The sequence below is a fragment of the Pogoniulus pusillus genome, chromosome 37 (genome assembly GCF_015220805.1).
Source record: "Pogoniulus pusillus isolate bPogPus1 chromosome 37, bPogPus1.pri, whole genome shotgun sequence".
Lineage (NCBI taxonomy): Eukaryota > Metazoa > Chordata > Aves > Piciformes > Lybiidae > Pogoniulus > Pogoniulus pusillus.
Genome location: NC_087300.1, coordinates 2,294,748 through 2,308,983, shown reverse-complemented (window position 1 = coordinate 2,308,983; position 14,236 = coordinate 2,294,748). Strand labels below are relative to the sequence as shown.

Here is a 14,236-nt window from a genome sequence, read left to right as displayed (position 1 = left end):
CCTCTCTGCTCCTCTCTCCTCCTCTCTGCTCCTCTCTCCTCCTCTCTCCTCCTCTCTCCTCCTCTCTCCTCCTCTCTCCTCCTCTCTCCTCCGTGTGGCTGGCACCTGGGATTCATTCCAGAACAATCCCATATATATATCCTATATAATCCTCTTCCCAGGGACAGCTCCAAAGCCACTGTTTCATTTGTGTGTGTGTGTACAAACTGTATAGCCTCATTAGTGTCATCATTACCAGAGGGTTGCAGCATTCCCATTCCAGATGGCCCTTAAAATTTGACAGCTCAGGTGCTTCCTACTAAGTTCACAGTGTGGGCATTAAGTGACCTTCCTGTCAGTGACCAGCTAAGGTGTGAGGAGATGAGAAATGAGGTTTTATTGTTCCTATCAAAAAAATTAATCATCCTTTGGCTTAGAGGAGGAAGGGGGAGAGGATCCAGAACACTCTGCAAACCCACACAGGGAAAAAAAAAACCATCTTCTTGCTTGCCTTGGTTTTATGTTAGCAGCTCCCAGAATGGGCTGGATGTGGAAAGAGCTCTGGGTGAGTTTTTGGAGTGTTTCATAGAATCAGTCAGGGTTGGAAGGGACCACAAGGAGCAGACAGTTCCAGCCCCCTGCCATGCCCAGGGACACCCTACCCTAGAGCAGGCTGCACACAGCCTCAGCCAGCCTGGCCTCAAACACCTCCAGCCATGGGGCCTCAACCACCTCCCTGGGCAACCCCTGCCAGGCTCTCACCACTCTCCTGCTCAACAACTTCCTCCTCACCTCCAGCTCTGCTCCATTTCCCCATTCCTGACACTTCCTGACAGCCTAAAAAGTCCCTCCCCAACTCTTTGGTAGCCCCCTTCAGATGTTGGCAGGCCACAAGAAGGTCCCCTGGGAGCCTCCTCTTCTGCAGACTGCACAGCCCCAACTCTTTCAGGCTGTCCCCATAGCAGAGCTGCTGCAGCCCTCTGAGCATCCTTGTGGCCCTGCTCTGGACACTCTCCAGCATCTCCACAGCCCTCTTGTCCCAGGGGCTCCAGAACTGGATGCAGTTTCTTGCTCCTAAAAATAAAAAGATGCCTGTTATTAAATGGCCAAGAAGTAATTCCTGAGCTAACTAAATCAAACCTGGGAGAAAGAAATGCTACCAAAAAGCCCCAAGTAATGATGGAGTGACCTCAACCTGCAGCAGAGGATGCTTGCTGAAATCAAACTGAAGAGATCTCTTTTCTTTCCCTTTCATCTCCCTTTACCTTATGCACAATAAATTCCAGGTATTGGAGCCTGCTGTCCCAGGCTGGGAATTTCTCTGCCTCTCTGTGTGGGGATGGATTAAGGGGAGAAGAAAATAAAAAGTGTCACTCTAGGCCTGGAGTCTTAACTGTAAAGGTGAAATTGTGAAGTGCTTCTTTGTACTTGGAGGATGTAGAAGCAAAGGGATTTGGGGACCAATCCTCCATCTCCTTAGAGCACCCAGGCCCAGATGCTGCTTCAGGAGTGGCTACAAATGGGCAAAGGGAAGGCTCTAGCCATAGGAAGAGATTTGCTTTTTAGCTCTGGGCAGCTGACTGTGGTTTGCCTGGCACAGGAGGGGTTTCCTAACTGGTTTTGTATGTTATGGTGTTGTTATCCTCAGTAGCATTAAGTAGGTTACCTGTAGTCGTTTTTTAAAGTACCTGTTTTAAGCTTTTGGAGGTTTAGCTCAAGTCTGTGCTTCCCACAGGTCAGTTATGGTTTGTGTTTTAAAACCTTTTCCTCTTTGGTTTGTTTGGTGTTTTTTTTTTTACATCTGTTGCCTTAATTTCAGTTGTTGTTCCCTTGGTTTTGTATCTCAAGACAAGATAAATGTTAAGTGCCTTCTGTTTCCCACGTCCTTCATTTTACCTTGCCATCCTGCTTGGGTTTCTCTCAAGGAAAGAAATCCTCTTTGGTTTTGTTTGCTTCTCATCTCCTTGCACTGCCCCTGGTGAGGTCATTGTCATGTTTCTGTTGGCATCACACACCACTCGGGCTCACAGGATGTTAGGGGTTGGAAGGGACCCAAAGAGCTCATCCAGTCCAACCCCCCTGCCAGAGCAGGACCACACAGTCGAGCTCAGGGCACACAGGAACACATCCAGACAGGCCTTGGAAGGCTCCACAGAAGGAGGCTTCACAACCTCTCTGGGCAGCCTGTGCCAGGGCTCTGGGACCCTTCTAGGCAAGAAGTTCCCCCTTGTGCTGAGCTGGAACCTCCTGTGCTGCAGCTTCCATCCACTGCTGCTTGTCCTGTCCCAGGGAGCAGTGAGCAGAGCCTGTCCCCCCCTCCTGACCCCCAGCCTTCAGGTAGTTATTGATTAAATCCCCTCTCAATCATCTCCAGACTAAGCAGCCCCAGATCCCTCTGCCTCTCTTCACCAGGCAGTGCTCCAGTCCCCTCATCATCCTCAGAGCCCTCCCTTGGACTTTCCCCAGCAGATCTCTGTCCCTCTGCAACTGGGGAGCCCAAAAGTGAAGGCAGTGCTCAAGATGATGTCTCACCAGGGCAGAGGCAGAGGAGAACCTCCCTTGGTCTGCTGGACACACTCTGCTTAATGCCCCCCAGGACCCCATTGGTGAGAAGAAGCTGATCCCCATATGCTACAGCACAGGATCCAAGAACTGTTCCCAGGAAACCTCTTTTACCCTTCTGATGCTGATGATGTCAGCATCCAGGCCCATGTCCCTGCTTCCCCTTCTCATGAGCCCTCTCTGCAACCCTGGCAAACATCTTTGATTCCACCATTTCTTAACTGCCATTTCCCTCCAATCATAGACTGGTTTGGGCTGGAAAGGACCTCCAAAGGGCATCCAGTCCAACCCTCCTGCAGTCCTGCAGGTTGCTCAGAGCCTTGTCGAGCCTCCCCTTGAATACCTTCAGGATGAGGCCTCAACTACTTCCCTGGGCAAGCTGCTGCAGTGTTCCAGCAGCCTCCTGCTGCAGAGCTTGTTCCTCACATCCAAACTCTGCTCTGCTCTCATTTCAAACCATTGCCCTCGTCCTGTCCCTGCAGGCCTTTGCAAGCAGTCCCTTTGCAGCCTGCTTGCAGCCCTCTCAGGTGCTAGAAGGCAGCTCTCAGGTCTCCCTGGAGCCTTCTCCAGGCTGAACAACCCCAGTTCCTTCAGCCTGTCCTGGGAGCAGAGGTGCTTCAGCCTGTCCTGGGAGCAGAGGTGCTGCAGCCTCCTGAGATGGTTTCATCAGCAGATGAAACCTTTTCCTTCCTCTCAAAGAGGAAAGTGAACACCACAGAGAGTTGTTGCCCCAGAATTTAGTTCACCTGACAATAGCTGATGGGAATGGGTTGCTTGCAGGATCTGGGTTGATGAGAACAATTAGTTTCTTAGGAGCTAATGCTTCTCCAGCAAACTTACTCCAGTACCTAAATACACAACTTAAAGGGGACCACTTGAGAAGTGCCCTTTGTAGCACTGCCCAGAACCTGCATAACCAATCTTTACCAAAACCCCCAAACCCCCACTGATGCTCCAGGTGTCCCCCTAGAAGTAAGTCTTCACAGCCTTCCCCATCACAGCCTTCCCCATCACAGCCTTCCTCATCACAGCCTTCCCCACCACAGCCCTCAGCTCCCAGCCATTACCCTTAAAAGTCCCCACCAAAATTCTCACCTCCAGCAGGCTGCAGGCAGTTTGTTGTGCTGAGGTTCAGGTTCCTTTCCTGGAGCTGTTCCTTTCTCACTCTTCCTCCACAGGGTAGTGGACCTGTGCTGGAACCCTGGGGCTGTCCCTGAGAAGGGAGGAAAACCCAGCATGTGAAAGCCATCAAGCACTCACCTCAGCATCATGCTCACTTACAACAAGGTCTGCTCACCTTGGCAGAGGCTGAAGCACAGCTGCTGTTCCTCACTGTTACAACCTCCCCTGCCCCATATTATTCACACACAAACTCTGTTCATTCTTCTCAGGTTTTATTTCAGCACTGCAGCTCTCTGTGAAAAATCAGAGGGATTCTTTCCCTCCATCTTTACAGTATGGAATAAAAGCTTAGCTAGGTAAGATGACAACAAAAGAGAGATGAGAGACTACCTCCAGAGGTGAGGCACTTGCCAGTAAGAAAAGCACCTCCTGTCCCTCACTCTCTGCACCCCTCTCACACTGCAATAGCAAAGGCAGGTTAATGTGCATTTGCTGCCCTGTGATTTAAAACCACCCCCATTTTTGATCAGTTTTGATTCAGGTTGATTCAGCTTATAATCCTTTTGACATGAGAGGATTGTCTGTGTCACCCTTTCCACGGGAAGCCACAGAAGCTGATCTCAGTCATCTGCTTTGGAAGAGAATCAGCTTTTGCAAGACATCATTGGGAGTGAACCTGCAGAGAGCTGCCTACCTCTTAGAGTGCTAATGGCATCCTGGGCTGCTTCAAAAGGAGTGTGGCCAGCAGATGGGGAGAGGGGATTGTGCTGCTCTGGTGAGACCTCACCTGGAGTACTGCATCCAGCTCTGGAGCCCCCAACACAGACAGGACATGGGCTTGCTGGAGCAGGTCCAGAGGAGGCCACAGAAATGCTCAGGAGGGCTGGAGCACCTCTGCTACCAGGACAGGCTGAGGCAGTTCATAGAATCAACCAAGTTGGAAGAGACCTCCAAGCTCATCCAGTCCAACCTAGCACCCAGCCCTAGCCAAGCAACCAGACCATGGCACTAGGTGCCAGTTGGGGTTGATCAGTCTGGAGAAGGCTGTAGGGAGACCTAATAGCAACCTTCCAGTACCTGAAGGGTGCTACAGGAAAGGGACTGTTTGCAAAGGCCTGCAGGGCCAGAATGAGCAGAGCACATTTAGATCTGCTTGAAAGGTGTCTTCCAACCTAAGGCTCAGCAGTCACCTCCCTGCTTCGACAGGAGTCACCTGGGCCAGCTGGATGGGTGAGAAGGAGCTCACCTCAGCTCCTGCTCAAAAACCTCTTCCTCAACATGTTGCTGGTGCAGTATTTTGTTCTCTCACCATCCCATTCCAGCTCAGGTTGTTTGGGGGTTCTGAGCAACCTTCTCTAGCTGAACATGTTCCTGCTCACTACACTGAGAAGCTTGGACTACATCACCTTGAAAGGTGACTTCCAACCTAAGGCTCTGAGGAGACCTTAGAGCAGGCTGCCAGTGCTTGAGGGTGGCTACAAGCAGGCTGCAGAGGGACTGTGCCCAAAGGCCTGCAGGGACAGGATGAGGGCAGTGGTTTGAAATGAGAGCAGAGCAGATGGAGATTGGCTGTGAGGAACAAGTTCTGCAGCAGGAGGCTGCTGGAACACTGCAGCAGGTTGCCCTGGGAGGCAGCTGAGGCCTCATCCCTGGAGATCTTCAAGGTGATGCTGGACAAGGCTGTGAGCAACCTGCTCTAGCAGAGGATGTCCCTGCTGAGTGCAGGGGGTTGGAGTGGACGAGCTTTGGAGATCCCTTTCAACCCAAACCACTCTCTGCAGGTGCTGCTGGGGTTCCACGGACACAGTGACAGGCTTCAGGACTCCACGTGGAAATGGGTTCAGAACGATTCAGCACCACCTGCTGGCATCACTCTTTTAAGTGGTCTGCAGGGTGTGGTGGTTTGGTTTTTAAGTGGCAAACTCCCTCGGGTGGGCTTTGAACAGGGTTTTCTACATGAAACCTGACCCACAGCAGCTATTTGGGAGCCTTTATGTCATAAGTCACCTCACAGTCACAACACTTAAACCTGGGAAGGAAACCACACAGAAGATCATCTCCTGGCACCCTAAAAAGGGGCAAGATTTTAGCTAGCAGCTCCACTCATTTTCTCTGCTCAGTTCACACAGCACCTAGCAGCCTTAACAGCTGACTCCTAACATTCCTGAGGCACTTTCAGCCCTTACAACTCTCTTTCTTCTTAACAACCCCCTCAAAACCCCAACTTTCCCCATTTTATTCCCTTCTGGCACACAGGGATTTGTGTGTCTCATCATCTTCAAGTCAAAGCACAGGCTGGCACTCCCAGCAATCACTCCCTTCAATTTATGACCTGAGCTGGCCAATTCCACAGGGATTACAAGGGAAAACCACTGACAAGTGTCCACTCCACAATGCTTTTCTTGCATTAAATATCAATGATGACAAAGACTTCTGGTTTTTCATCCTCACAGATCTGCATTGCTGAGTAAGTGATGGCTTTGACCTCGGTGCCCTAGAGAGAAAAGACACAAAAGCATGGACCTGTGAAATGCCTTCACTGGTAGCAGTTCATCAGCACAGCAGCACAGAGTGGAAGGGGTTGGAAGTGATCTCTAGAGGTCATCCAGACCAAACCCCCTGCCAGGGCAGGGTCACACAGGAACACATCCAGGTGGGACTGGAATGACTCCAGGGAAGGAGACTCCACAACCTCTCAGGGCAGCCTCACAGGGACAGAGTTTTCCCTCCTGTTCCCATGGCACCTCCTCTGCTCCAGCTTGCCCCCAGTGCCCCTTGTGCTGTCCTTGGACACCCCTGAGCAGAGCCTGGCTCCTGCCCTGCACATCTTTCTCATAGCGCTGAGGGCAGCCCTCAGGCTCCTCTGCCCCCAGCCCCAGCTGCCTCAGCCTGGCCTCACAGGAGATGCTCCACTGCCTGCAGCAGCTGTGGGGCTCTGGGCTGGACTCTCATCTGTTGCAACCTCACCAAATGAACCTTGTTGGTCAATAGATGTCAGTCTTTGAGCTGTGGCACTTCAGTTGTTCCAGGGCTCCAGCACCCTCATCAGAAAGAAATGTCTCCCCATGGTGAGGTGGAACCTCCTTTGTTCTAGCTTGTACCTGTTGTTCCCTGTCCTATCACTGGGCACCACCCAGACCTGGCACCTTCATCTTGCCACCACCCCTCAGATACTTACAGAGCTTGATCAGATCCCCTCTCAGCCCTCCCTTCTCCAGACTGAAGAGCTCCAAGTCTCTCAGCCTTTCTTCACAGTAGATAAGTTCCAGCCCCTCAACCATCCTCAGAAGGCAAATCATGACCTGGGCTCCATCAAGAGGAGCATTGCCAGAGGGCAAGAGAGAAGATTCTGCCCCTTTACTCAGCTCCACTGAGATCCCATCTGGAATACTGGGTGGGACTGGAGCTTAGGAAGTCTTTCAGTTTGAGGGTGGTGAGACTCTGAACAGGCTGCCCAGAGAGCTTGTGGATGCCTCTACCCTGGAGGTGTTCAAGGCCAGGCTGGATAAGGCCTTGAGCAGTTGAGCCTCGCTGAGAGGTGCTCATGTCAGGGAGGTTGGAGCAGATGAGCTCTGAGGTCCCTTCCAACCTGAGCCATTCTATGATTCTATGAGCCCTCCCCATCCCACCACCAAATGAACAGATGAACCACAGCATACCTGAGGGTGTTTGGACAAAGAAAACTCTTCTCCCCACCTAGAAAGGTAAAAAAGAAAAGAGAGGGGTTGGAATTTTAGGCCCATTTGTTCCCTGACAGGGAGAGCTTCATTCAGAGCTTCAAGGGAAGGAGAGAAGTCCACAATCCACTTTCTAGAAAGCAGCAGTGACCTCCTGGCACATCACATACTGCAGAGTGGTTACTCTGAGGTGTTTTCAGTGCAGATGTTCAGTACTCAAGTGATGGTTTAAGCTCACCCAATGGATCTGATTTTGAATTGCATTCGGTCAATGTGAAGCACTTTCACCTCCTGCAGGGAGAGACAAAGGAATCTGTCAGCCAGAGGGCAACACAGGATTGCTTTGCTTGGAAAAGAGGATCACTGAGTCCATCCATCACTGAACTCTTCCAAGTCTGATGCTAAACCATGCTTGTTTGGGGGTTCTTTTTCTGTCTCTGGGCAGAAATTGAACCAATTTCTTGATTCTTGAATAGAATCAAGCAGGTTGGAAGAGAGCTCCAAGCTCAGCCAGCCCAGCCTAGCATCCAGCCCTGCCCAACCAACCAGACCATGGCACTAAGTGCCCCAGCCAGGCTTGGCTGCAACACCTCCAGGCACGGCCACTCCACCACCTCCCTGGGCAGCCCATTCCAATGCCAATCACTCTCTCTGACAACAACTTCCTCCTCACATCCAGCCTCAACCTGCCCTGGCACAGCTTGAGGCTGTGGCCCCTTCTTCTGCTGCTGGCTGCCTGGCAGCAGAGCCCAACCCCACCTGGCTACAGCCTCCCTGCAGGCAGCTGCAGACAGCAATGAGCTCTGCCCTGAGCCTCCTCTGCTGCAGGCTGCACCCCCCCAGCTCCCTCAGCCTCTCCTCACAGGGCTGTGCTCCAGGCCCCTCCCCAGCCTTGCTGCCCTGCTCCAAACACCTTCCAGCACCTCAACATCTCTCTGCAATGGAGGAGCCCAGATCTGGACACAGCACTCCAGGGGTGGCCTGAGCAGTGCTGAGCACAGGGGCACAAGAACCTCCCTTGTCCTGCTGCCCACACTGCTCCTGAGCCAGCCCAGGATGCCATTGGCTCTGCTGCCCACCTGGGCACTGCTGCCTCCTCTTCAGCTCCTCTCTCTCAGCACCCCCAGGGCCCTCTCTGCCTGGCTGCTCTCAGCCACTCTGGCCCCAGCCTGTAGTGCTGCTTGGGGTTGTTGTGGCCAAAGTGCAGAACTCTGAACCTGGCCTTGTTCAGTCTCATCCCCTTTGCCTCTGTCCACTCATCCAGCCTGGCCAGGTCCCTCTGCAGGGCTCTGCTACCCTCCAACAGCTCCACACCTGCTTCCAGCTTGGTGCCATCTGCAAACTTACTGATGCTGGACTCAGTCTCCTGGTCCAGATCAGCAATAAAGATATTAAATACTACATCTCATGGTTCTGTTCTCCTCTTTGGGTGGAATCTGAAACCAGGGAATCTAAGCAGCTTCCAGTTACACTGCTACTTGCAACAGGAAGGAAGCAGAGCTGCCCCTACCCCTTAAGAGCAGCTAATAATTGGTGTTTGTGGTAACAAAGCTTAACCATTTCTTTCTCAAGTCCTTCTGCCCTGATATTTTCAGTCCTCCCTGAGTAGTGCTTGAGTGAGCTGTGGTATCCTTTTTTCTCTCCCTAAGGTAACATTGCTTTTAGAGCTGCTACTATCAGAGATCTACAAATGGATATAAAGATGAGAGCAAAACACTTACCCTGGGTATAAAGAACTCATTAGCACTGAATTTATACAGCCATTCATCCAAGAGGTGGAAGAGAAGAGACAACATGTCATGTCCTGCGTGGTGGAAGCAGAGAAAACAGCCAGAGGATTGTCTCAGCAAGAATCAGAATGGCTCAGGTTGGAAAGGACCTCAGAGATCATCTGCTCCAACCTCCCCACCAAGACAGAGACACCTCTCAACTAGACTCAGCAGCTCAAGGCCTCATCCAACCTGGCTTTGAACATCCCAAAGGAGGAGGCATCCACAGCCTCCCTGGGCAGCCTGTTCCAGAGTCTCACCATCCTCATACTGGAAGCCTTCCTAAGCTCCAATTCTTTCCAAAACCCACTCTTAACCTGCTCTTTCTGAACCTCAAACCAGGTCCCCTTGTCCTGTCTCTGGACACCCTCATGAAAAGTCCCTCTGCAGTCTTCCTGCAGGATCCCTTCAGATATGGAAAGGCAGCTCTGAGGTCTCCCCCAGAGGCAGTCTAAGCCTCTCCCTGCTCTTTTCCAATCTGAAAATCCCCAGCTCCCTCAGCCTATCCTCACAGAAGAGCTGCTCCAGCCCTTGGATCATCTTTGTGGCTCTCCTCTGGACCCAATCCAACAGCTCTGTGTCCTTCTTATGCTGGAGGCATCAGAACTGGATGCAGTATTTGAGGTGGGGTCCCACAAGAGCACCCAATCGTTTTTAAGAGCAGCTGAGACACACTGTAGGAAGGCTCAGATCAGTGATGCTCCATTAGCTCTGACAACACTACATGGAAAGATCCAAAACCCTCAGGGCTCCTACAGTTCCAACATGAAAAAGGCAACACAGCCTCACCTTCTGCCTCTACTTCCACTGTATCCACAGGTTCCACAGTCTCTGTGTCAGTCATGTAGCCAAACATGGCCATCACACACTGCTCAAAGGCTTCCTCCAAAGTATCTCCCCAAGCATGGAGCCTAAAAAGACAGGGGACAACTTACCCAGCTGTAAGAAAAGAACCCACAAACACCCCAAAGGGACATCAGCTGAGCAAGGAGAAGAGGGGAACTGGATCAAGACAGATGTTTGATTTGCTAGAAGGCAGAAATCTGCCCCCAGGCTTAGAATCACAGAAGCAGTCAGGGTTGGAAGGGACCACAAGGAGCAGCCAGTTCCAACCCCCTGCCATGCCCAGGGACACCCTACCCTAGAGCAGGCTGCACACAGCCTCAGCCAGCCTGGCCTTAAACACCTCCAGCCATGGGGCCTCAACCACCTCCCTGGGCAACCCATTCCAGCCTCTCACCACTCTCCTGCTCAACAACTTCCTCCTCACCTCCAGCCTCACTCTCCCCACCTCCAGCTTTGCTCCATTCCCCCCACTCCTGCCACTCCCTCACAGCCTCAAAAGTCCCTCCCCAGCTCTTTTGTAGCCCACTTCAGATGCTGGCAGGCCACAAGAAGGTCACCTGGGAGCCTCCTCTGCTCCAGCCTGCACAGCCCCAACTCTTTCAGTCTGTGCTCACAGCAGAGCTGCTGCAGCCTCTGAGCATCCTCCTGGCCCTGCTCTGGACACTCTCCAGCATCTCCACAGCCCTCTTGTCCCAGGGGCTCCAGAACTGGATGCAGGACTCCAGGTGGGGTCTCAGCAGAGCACAGCAGAGGGGGAGAATCCCCTCCCTGGCCCTGCTGGCCACACTTCTGCTGCTGCAGCCCAGCCTCTGCTGGCTCCTGTTGAGCTTCTCCTCCAGCAGCACCCCCAAGTCCCTGTCCTCAGGGCTGCTCTCCAGCCAGGCACTGCCCAGCCTGAATTTGTGCTTGGCATTGCTTTGACCCAGATGCATGACCTTGCCCTTGGTCTTGTTGAACCTCAACAACTACTCCAGACTTCAGGCAAGTCTAAGGAGCAAGTCTAAGGAGCAAGACTCTGTCCCAGTCAGAAATCCCAGCTGCCCACATTATCCCAGCTGCCCATACTTACTGCACATCTGCTGTGTGGTCCAAATCTGAGGGGAGAGGAAAAAGAAAAGGCAGGACATCACCAAATGCACTTAACAAAAGAGGATTAGAAGAAGAAAGATGTAATTATTACTACTGCTAGCAGAAGAACTTTCTGTGTTCATTTCCAGGGGTGAAACAGTGAGCACCTATTTTACCCAGCCCTTTCCTCTGGTGAGACCCCACCTCAAATACTGCTTCCAGTTCTGCTGTTCCCATCATAGGGAGGACACAGAGCTGTTGGAGTGAGTGCAGAGGAAGGACACAAAGATGAGCCAAGGGCTGGAGCAGCTCTGCTGTGAGGACAGGCTGAGGGAGCTGGGGATGTGCAGCTGGAGAAGAGAAGACTCCAGGGGGACCTTAGGCCTGACAGTGCTTGAAGGGATCCTGCAGGAAGGCTGCAGAGGGACTTTGCATGAGGGTGTCTGAAACAGACCAAGGGGGAATGGTTTGGAGCTGAGGCAGAGCAGGGCTAGACTGGAGCTGAGGAAGAAGTTCTTCAGTACAAGGGTGATGAGAGCCTGGAATAGGCTATCCAGGGAGGCTGTGGCTACCTCCTGCCTGGTAGTGTTCAAGGCCAGGCTGGATGAAGCCTTGAGCAGCTGAGTCTAGTTGAGAGGTGTCCCTGTCTTGGTGAGGACGTTGGAGTAGACTACCTCTGAGCTCTCCCCCACCCTGAGCCACTGTAGGCCTTTTGCAGTGTCTCAGAGGAAGTCAGCACAGGTAGAATCTGGACTGATTCCTTTTGCCAAGCACCAAGGCAGTGCTGAATGGGATTTTGTCAGTGCCTGTGCAGGGCACAGCTGCTGTAACCCAACAGGCTTCAGCAAGTTAACTGCCATAAAAAGAAACTTTAGCCCAGCAGTTAAAGAGGTTTTGCTGAAGTCTGCAGGGCTGGGAATTATTCATGCACTGGGTGAGATTTGCAAATGCTTCCTGCTCAGTGAAGAAATGTACCTGGCCACACCCCAACACCACCCAGCATGCAGAGAAGGAGAGGTAAAAGGAGGAGGAATACAAAGCAGAAGCAGCAGGGTTAAGACAGAATCACAGAATCTCAGACTGGGTTGGGTTGGAAGGGACTTTAAGGATCATTTAGTTCCAGCCTCCCACTGGACCAAGGTTCCTCAAGGCCTCACCCATTCTGAACACACTCCAAAAAACTGTATTCTAACAGAGCAACAGACACTGTCCCTCCAGGCAGACACTGTCCCTCCAGACAGACACTGGAACAGGAACCAGTCAGGCACTGGTAAAGGTCTCCTCTGAGCACCTTAAGGCAGCCCTCGGGTTGCAAACCACTTTGCTTGCCATGTTCTTAGAAGGCATTCCAGGGGTGGAGAAAGGGAGAGGTAATGACTGTAGAGCAGGGCACGTAGGAGGAGAAATAAAAACACCAGAGGGAAGACCAGAACACCCTACAGTGCCTCTTTCTAAGGGGAGAAATTTACTGCCTGGCTAAGAAGTAGCTTGAAATGAGGAATCACAGAATCAGGCAGGTTGGAAGAGAGCTCCAAGCTCAGCCAGCCCAACCTAGCACCCAGCCCTGCCCAACCAACCACACCATGGCACTAAGTGCCCCAGCCAGGATTGGCTTCAACACCTCCAGCCACAGCCACTCCACCACCTCCCTGGGCAGCCCATTCCAATGCCAATCACTCTCTCTGACAACAACTTCCTAACAACATCCAGCCTCAACCTGCCCTGGCACAGCTTGAGGCTGTGGCCCCTCGTTCTGCTGCTGGCTGCCTGGCAGCAGAGCCCAACCCCACCTGGCTACAGCCTCCCTGCAGGTAGTTGCAGGCAGCAATGAGCTCTGCCCTGAGCCTCCTCTGCTGCAGGCTGCACACCCCCAGCTCCCTCAGCCTCTCCTCACAGGGCTCTGCTCCAGGCCCCTCCCCAGCCTTGCTGCCCTTCTCCAAACACCTTCCAGCACCTTAACATCTCTCTTCAATTCAGGAGCCCAGAACTGGACACAGCACTCCAGGTGTGGCCTGAGCAGTGCTGAGCACAGGGGCAGAAGAACCTCCCTTGTCCTGCTGCCCACACTGCTGCTGAGCCAGCCCAGGATGCCATTGGCTCTGCTGCCCACCTGGGCACTGCTGCCTCCTCTGCAGCTCCTCTCTCCCAGCACCCCCAGCTCCCTCTCTGCCTGGCTGCTCTCAGCCACTCTGTCCCCAGCCTGTAGCGCTGCATGGAGCTGTCGCGGCCAAAGTGTCGAACCCTGCACTTGGCCTCGTCAGAACTCCTGGCACTGGACTCTGCATCTATCTGCGACACAGCAAACCGCAGCTCCCTCTCGTCTTCAACTACAGCCGCAGCCCTCAGAGTACCACAAGCCTATTACCACCCCCTCCCCCTCCACAGGCTCACCGATGTCAGGGGCTGGAAGGGACCCAAAGAGCTCAGACAGTCCAAGCCTCCTGCCAGAGCAGCACCACACAACCCAGCTCAGGGCACACAGGAACACATCCAGACAGGCCTGGAGAGGCTTCACAGCCTCCCTGGGCAGCCTGTGCCAGGGCTCTGGGACCCTTCCAGTCAAGAAGTTCCCCCTTGTGCTGCGCTGCAACCTCCTGCGCTGCAGCTCCCACCCATGGCTCCGGCTCCTGCCCCAGTGCCGGTAAAGCTTCCCCCTGCTGCCGACGTGTCCCATCCGCGCCCCCCACCCCTCCCCTCGCTGTGCGCTGCCGGGGGGACAGGACAGGGTTAGCACTACTCACACTCGTACTTCTTATTGAGCGGGGGGTACTTGGCTTTGATCGCCTTCTGCTCCGCGGTCAGGTTGTAATCCCTCTCGTCGGCTGCCATGGCTGCGGGGCCGGCGCTGCGCTGCGCTGCCTCACTTCCTGCCGCCGCCGCCGAGCGTGGCCGCGGCCGTAGCGCTCCGCACCCTGCCGCTGCCGCCGCCGCCGCCGCAGCGCTCCGCACCCTGCCCCTGCCTCTGCCGCCGCCAAGCTTCCTCCCCGGCACCGCGCCCAGCGCTGGGCCACTCGACAGCGGCGAAGCCAGGCTCGGCTCTTTCCAAACAAGCCCCTAAATGTCCCTGATTTGAGGGGTTTGCTATCGAAACTCCGCGGGAGGGAGTGGGGGAAGGCAGCACAGAGCTCACCCAGCCGATGGCAGCCTGGGCTGGCTCAGGGGCAGGGTGGGCAGCGGGGCCGGGGCAGTCCTTCTGCCTCTGTGCTCAGCACT

General features: G+C 53.6%; 1 protein-coding gene across 3 annotated transcripts; it reads right to left on the bottom strand.

Moving 5' to 3' along the window:
- Nucleotides 1–1,763: 1,763 nt before the first annotated feature.
- On the bottom strand, nucleotides 1,764–13,894 carry ZBTB8OS (zinc finger and BTB domain containing 8 opposite strand). Of its 3 annotated transcripts, XM_064172949.1 has the most exons (9): nucleotides 13,765–13,893; nucleotides 11,025–11,049; nucleotides 9,899–10,020; nucleotides 9,062–9,144; nucleotides 7,579–7,631; nucleotides 7,323–7,359; nucleotides 3,839–6,157; nucleotides 3,637–3,754; nucleotides 1,764–1,954 (listed from the first exon to the last, which is right to left on the bottom strand). In XM_064172949.1, exons 1-7 carry the CDS (start codon nucleotides 13,850–13,852, stop codon nucleotides 6,071–6,073), a joined length of 495 nt encoding a protein of 164 aa, XP_064029019.1. In that variant the 5' UTR covers nucleotides 13,853–13,893; the 3' UTR covers nucleotides 1,764–1,954; nucleotides 3,637–3,754; nucleotides 3,839–6,070. The 3 variants fall into 3 exon arrangements, with proteins under 3 accessions (XP_064029019.1, XP_064029018.1, XP_064029020.1); XM_064172948.1 differs by having other exon boundaries at nucleotides 3,637–6,157; XM_064172950.1 differs by lacking the exon at nucleotides 11,025–11,049 and having other exon boundaries at nucleotides 3,637–6,157; nucleotides 13,773–13,894.
- Between the last annotated feature and the right edge of the window lie 342 nt (nucleotides 13,895–14,236).

What these genes read in the sequence shown, in the direction of transcription:
- ZBTB8OS (XM_064172948.1), bottom strand. Translation starts at nt 13,852, where the DNA reads ATGGCAGCCGACGAGAGGGATTACAACCTGACCGCGGAGCAGAAGGCG. An exon ending in AGTGGAAGTAGAGGCAGAAG is followed by an intron (nt 9,145 to 9,898) that starts GTGAGGCTGTGT and finishes TCCACCACGCAG; the next exon opens with GACATGACATGTTGTCTCTT. An exon ending in ATGAGTTCTTTATACCCAGG is followed by an intron (nt 7,632 to 9,061) that starts GTAAGTGTTTTG and finishes CTCTCCCTGCAG; the next exon opens with GAGGTGAAAGTGCTTCACAT.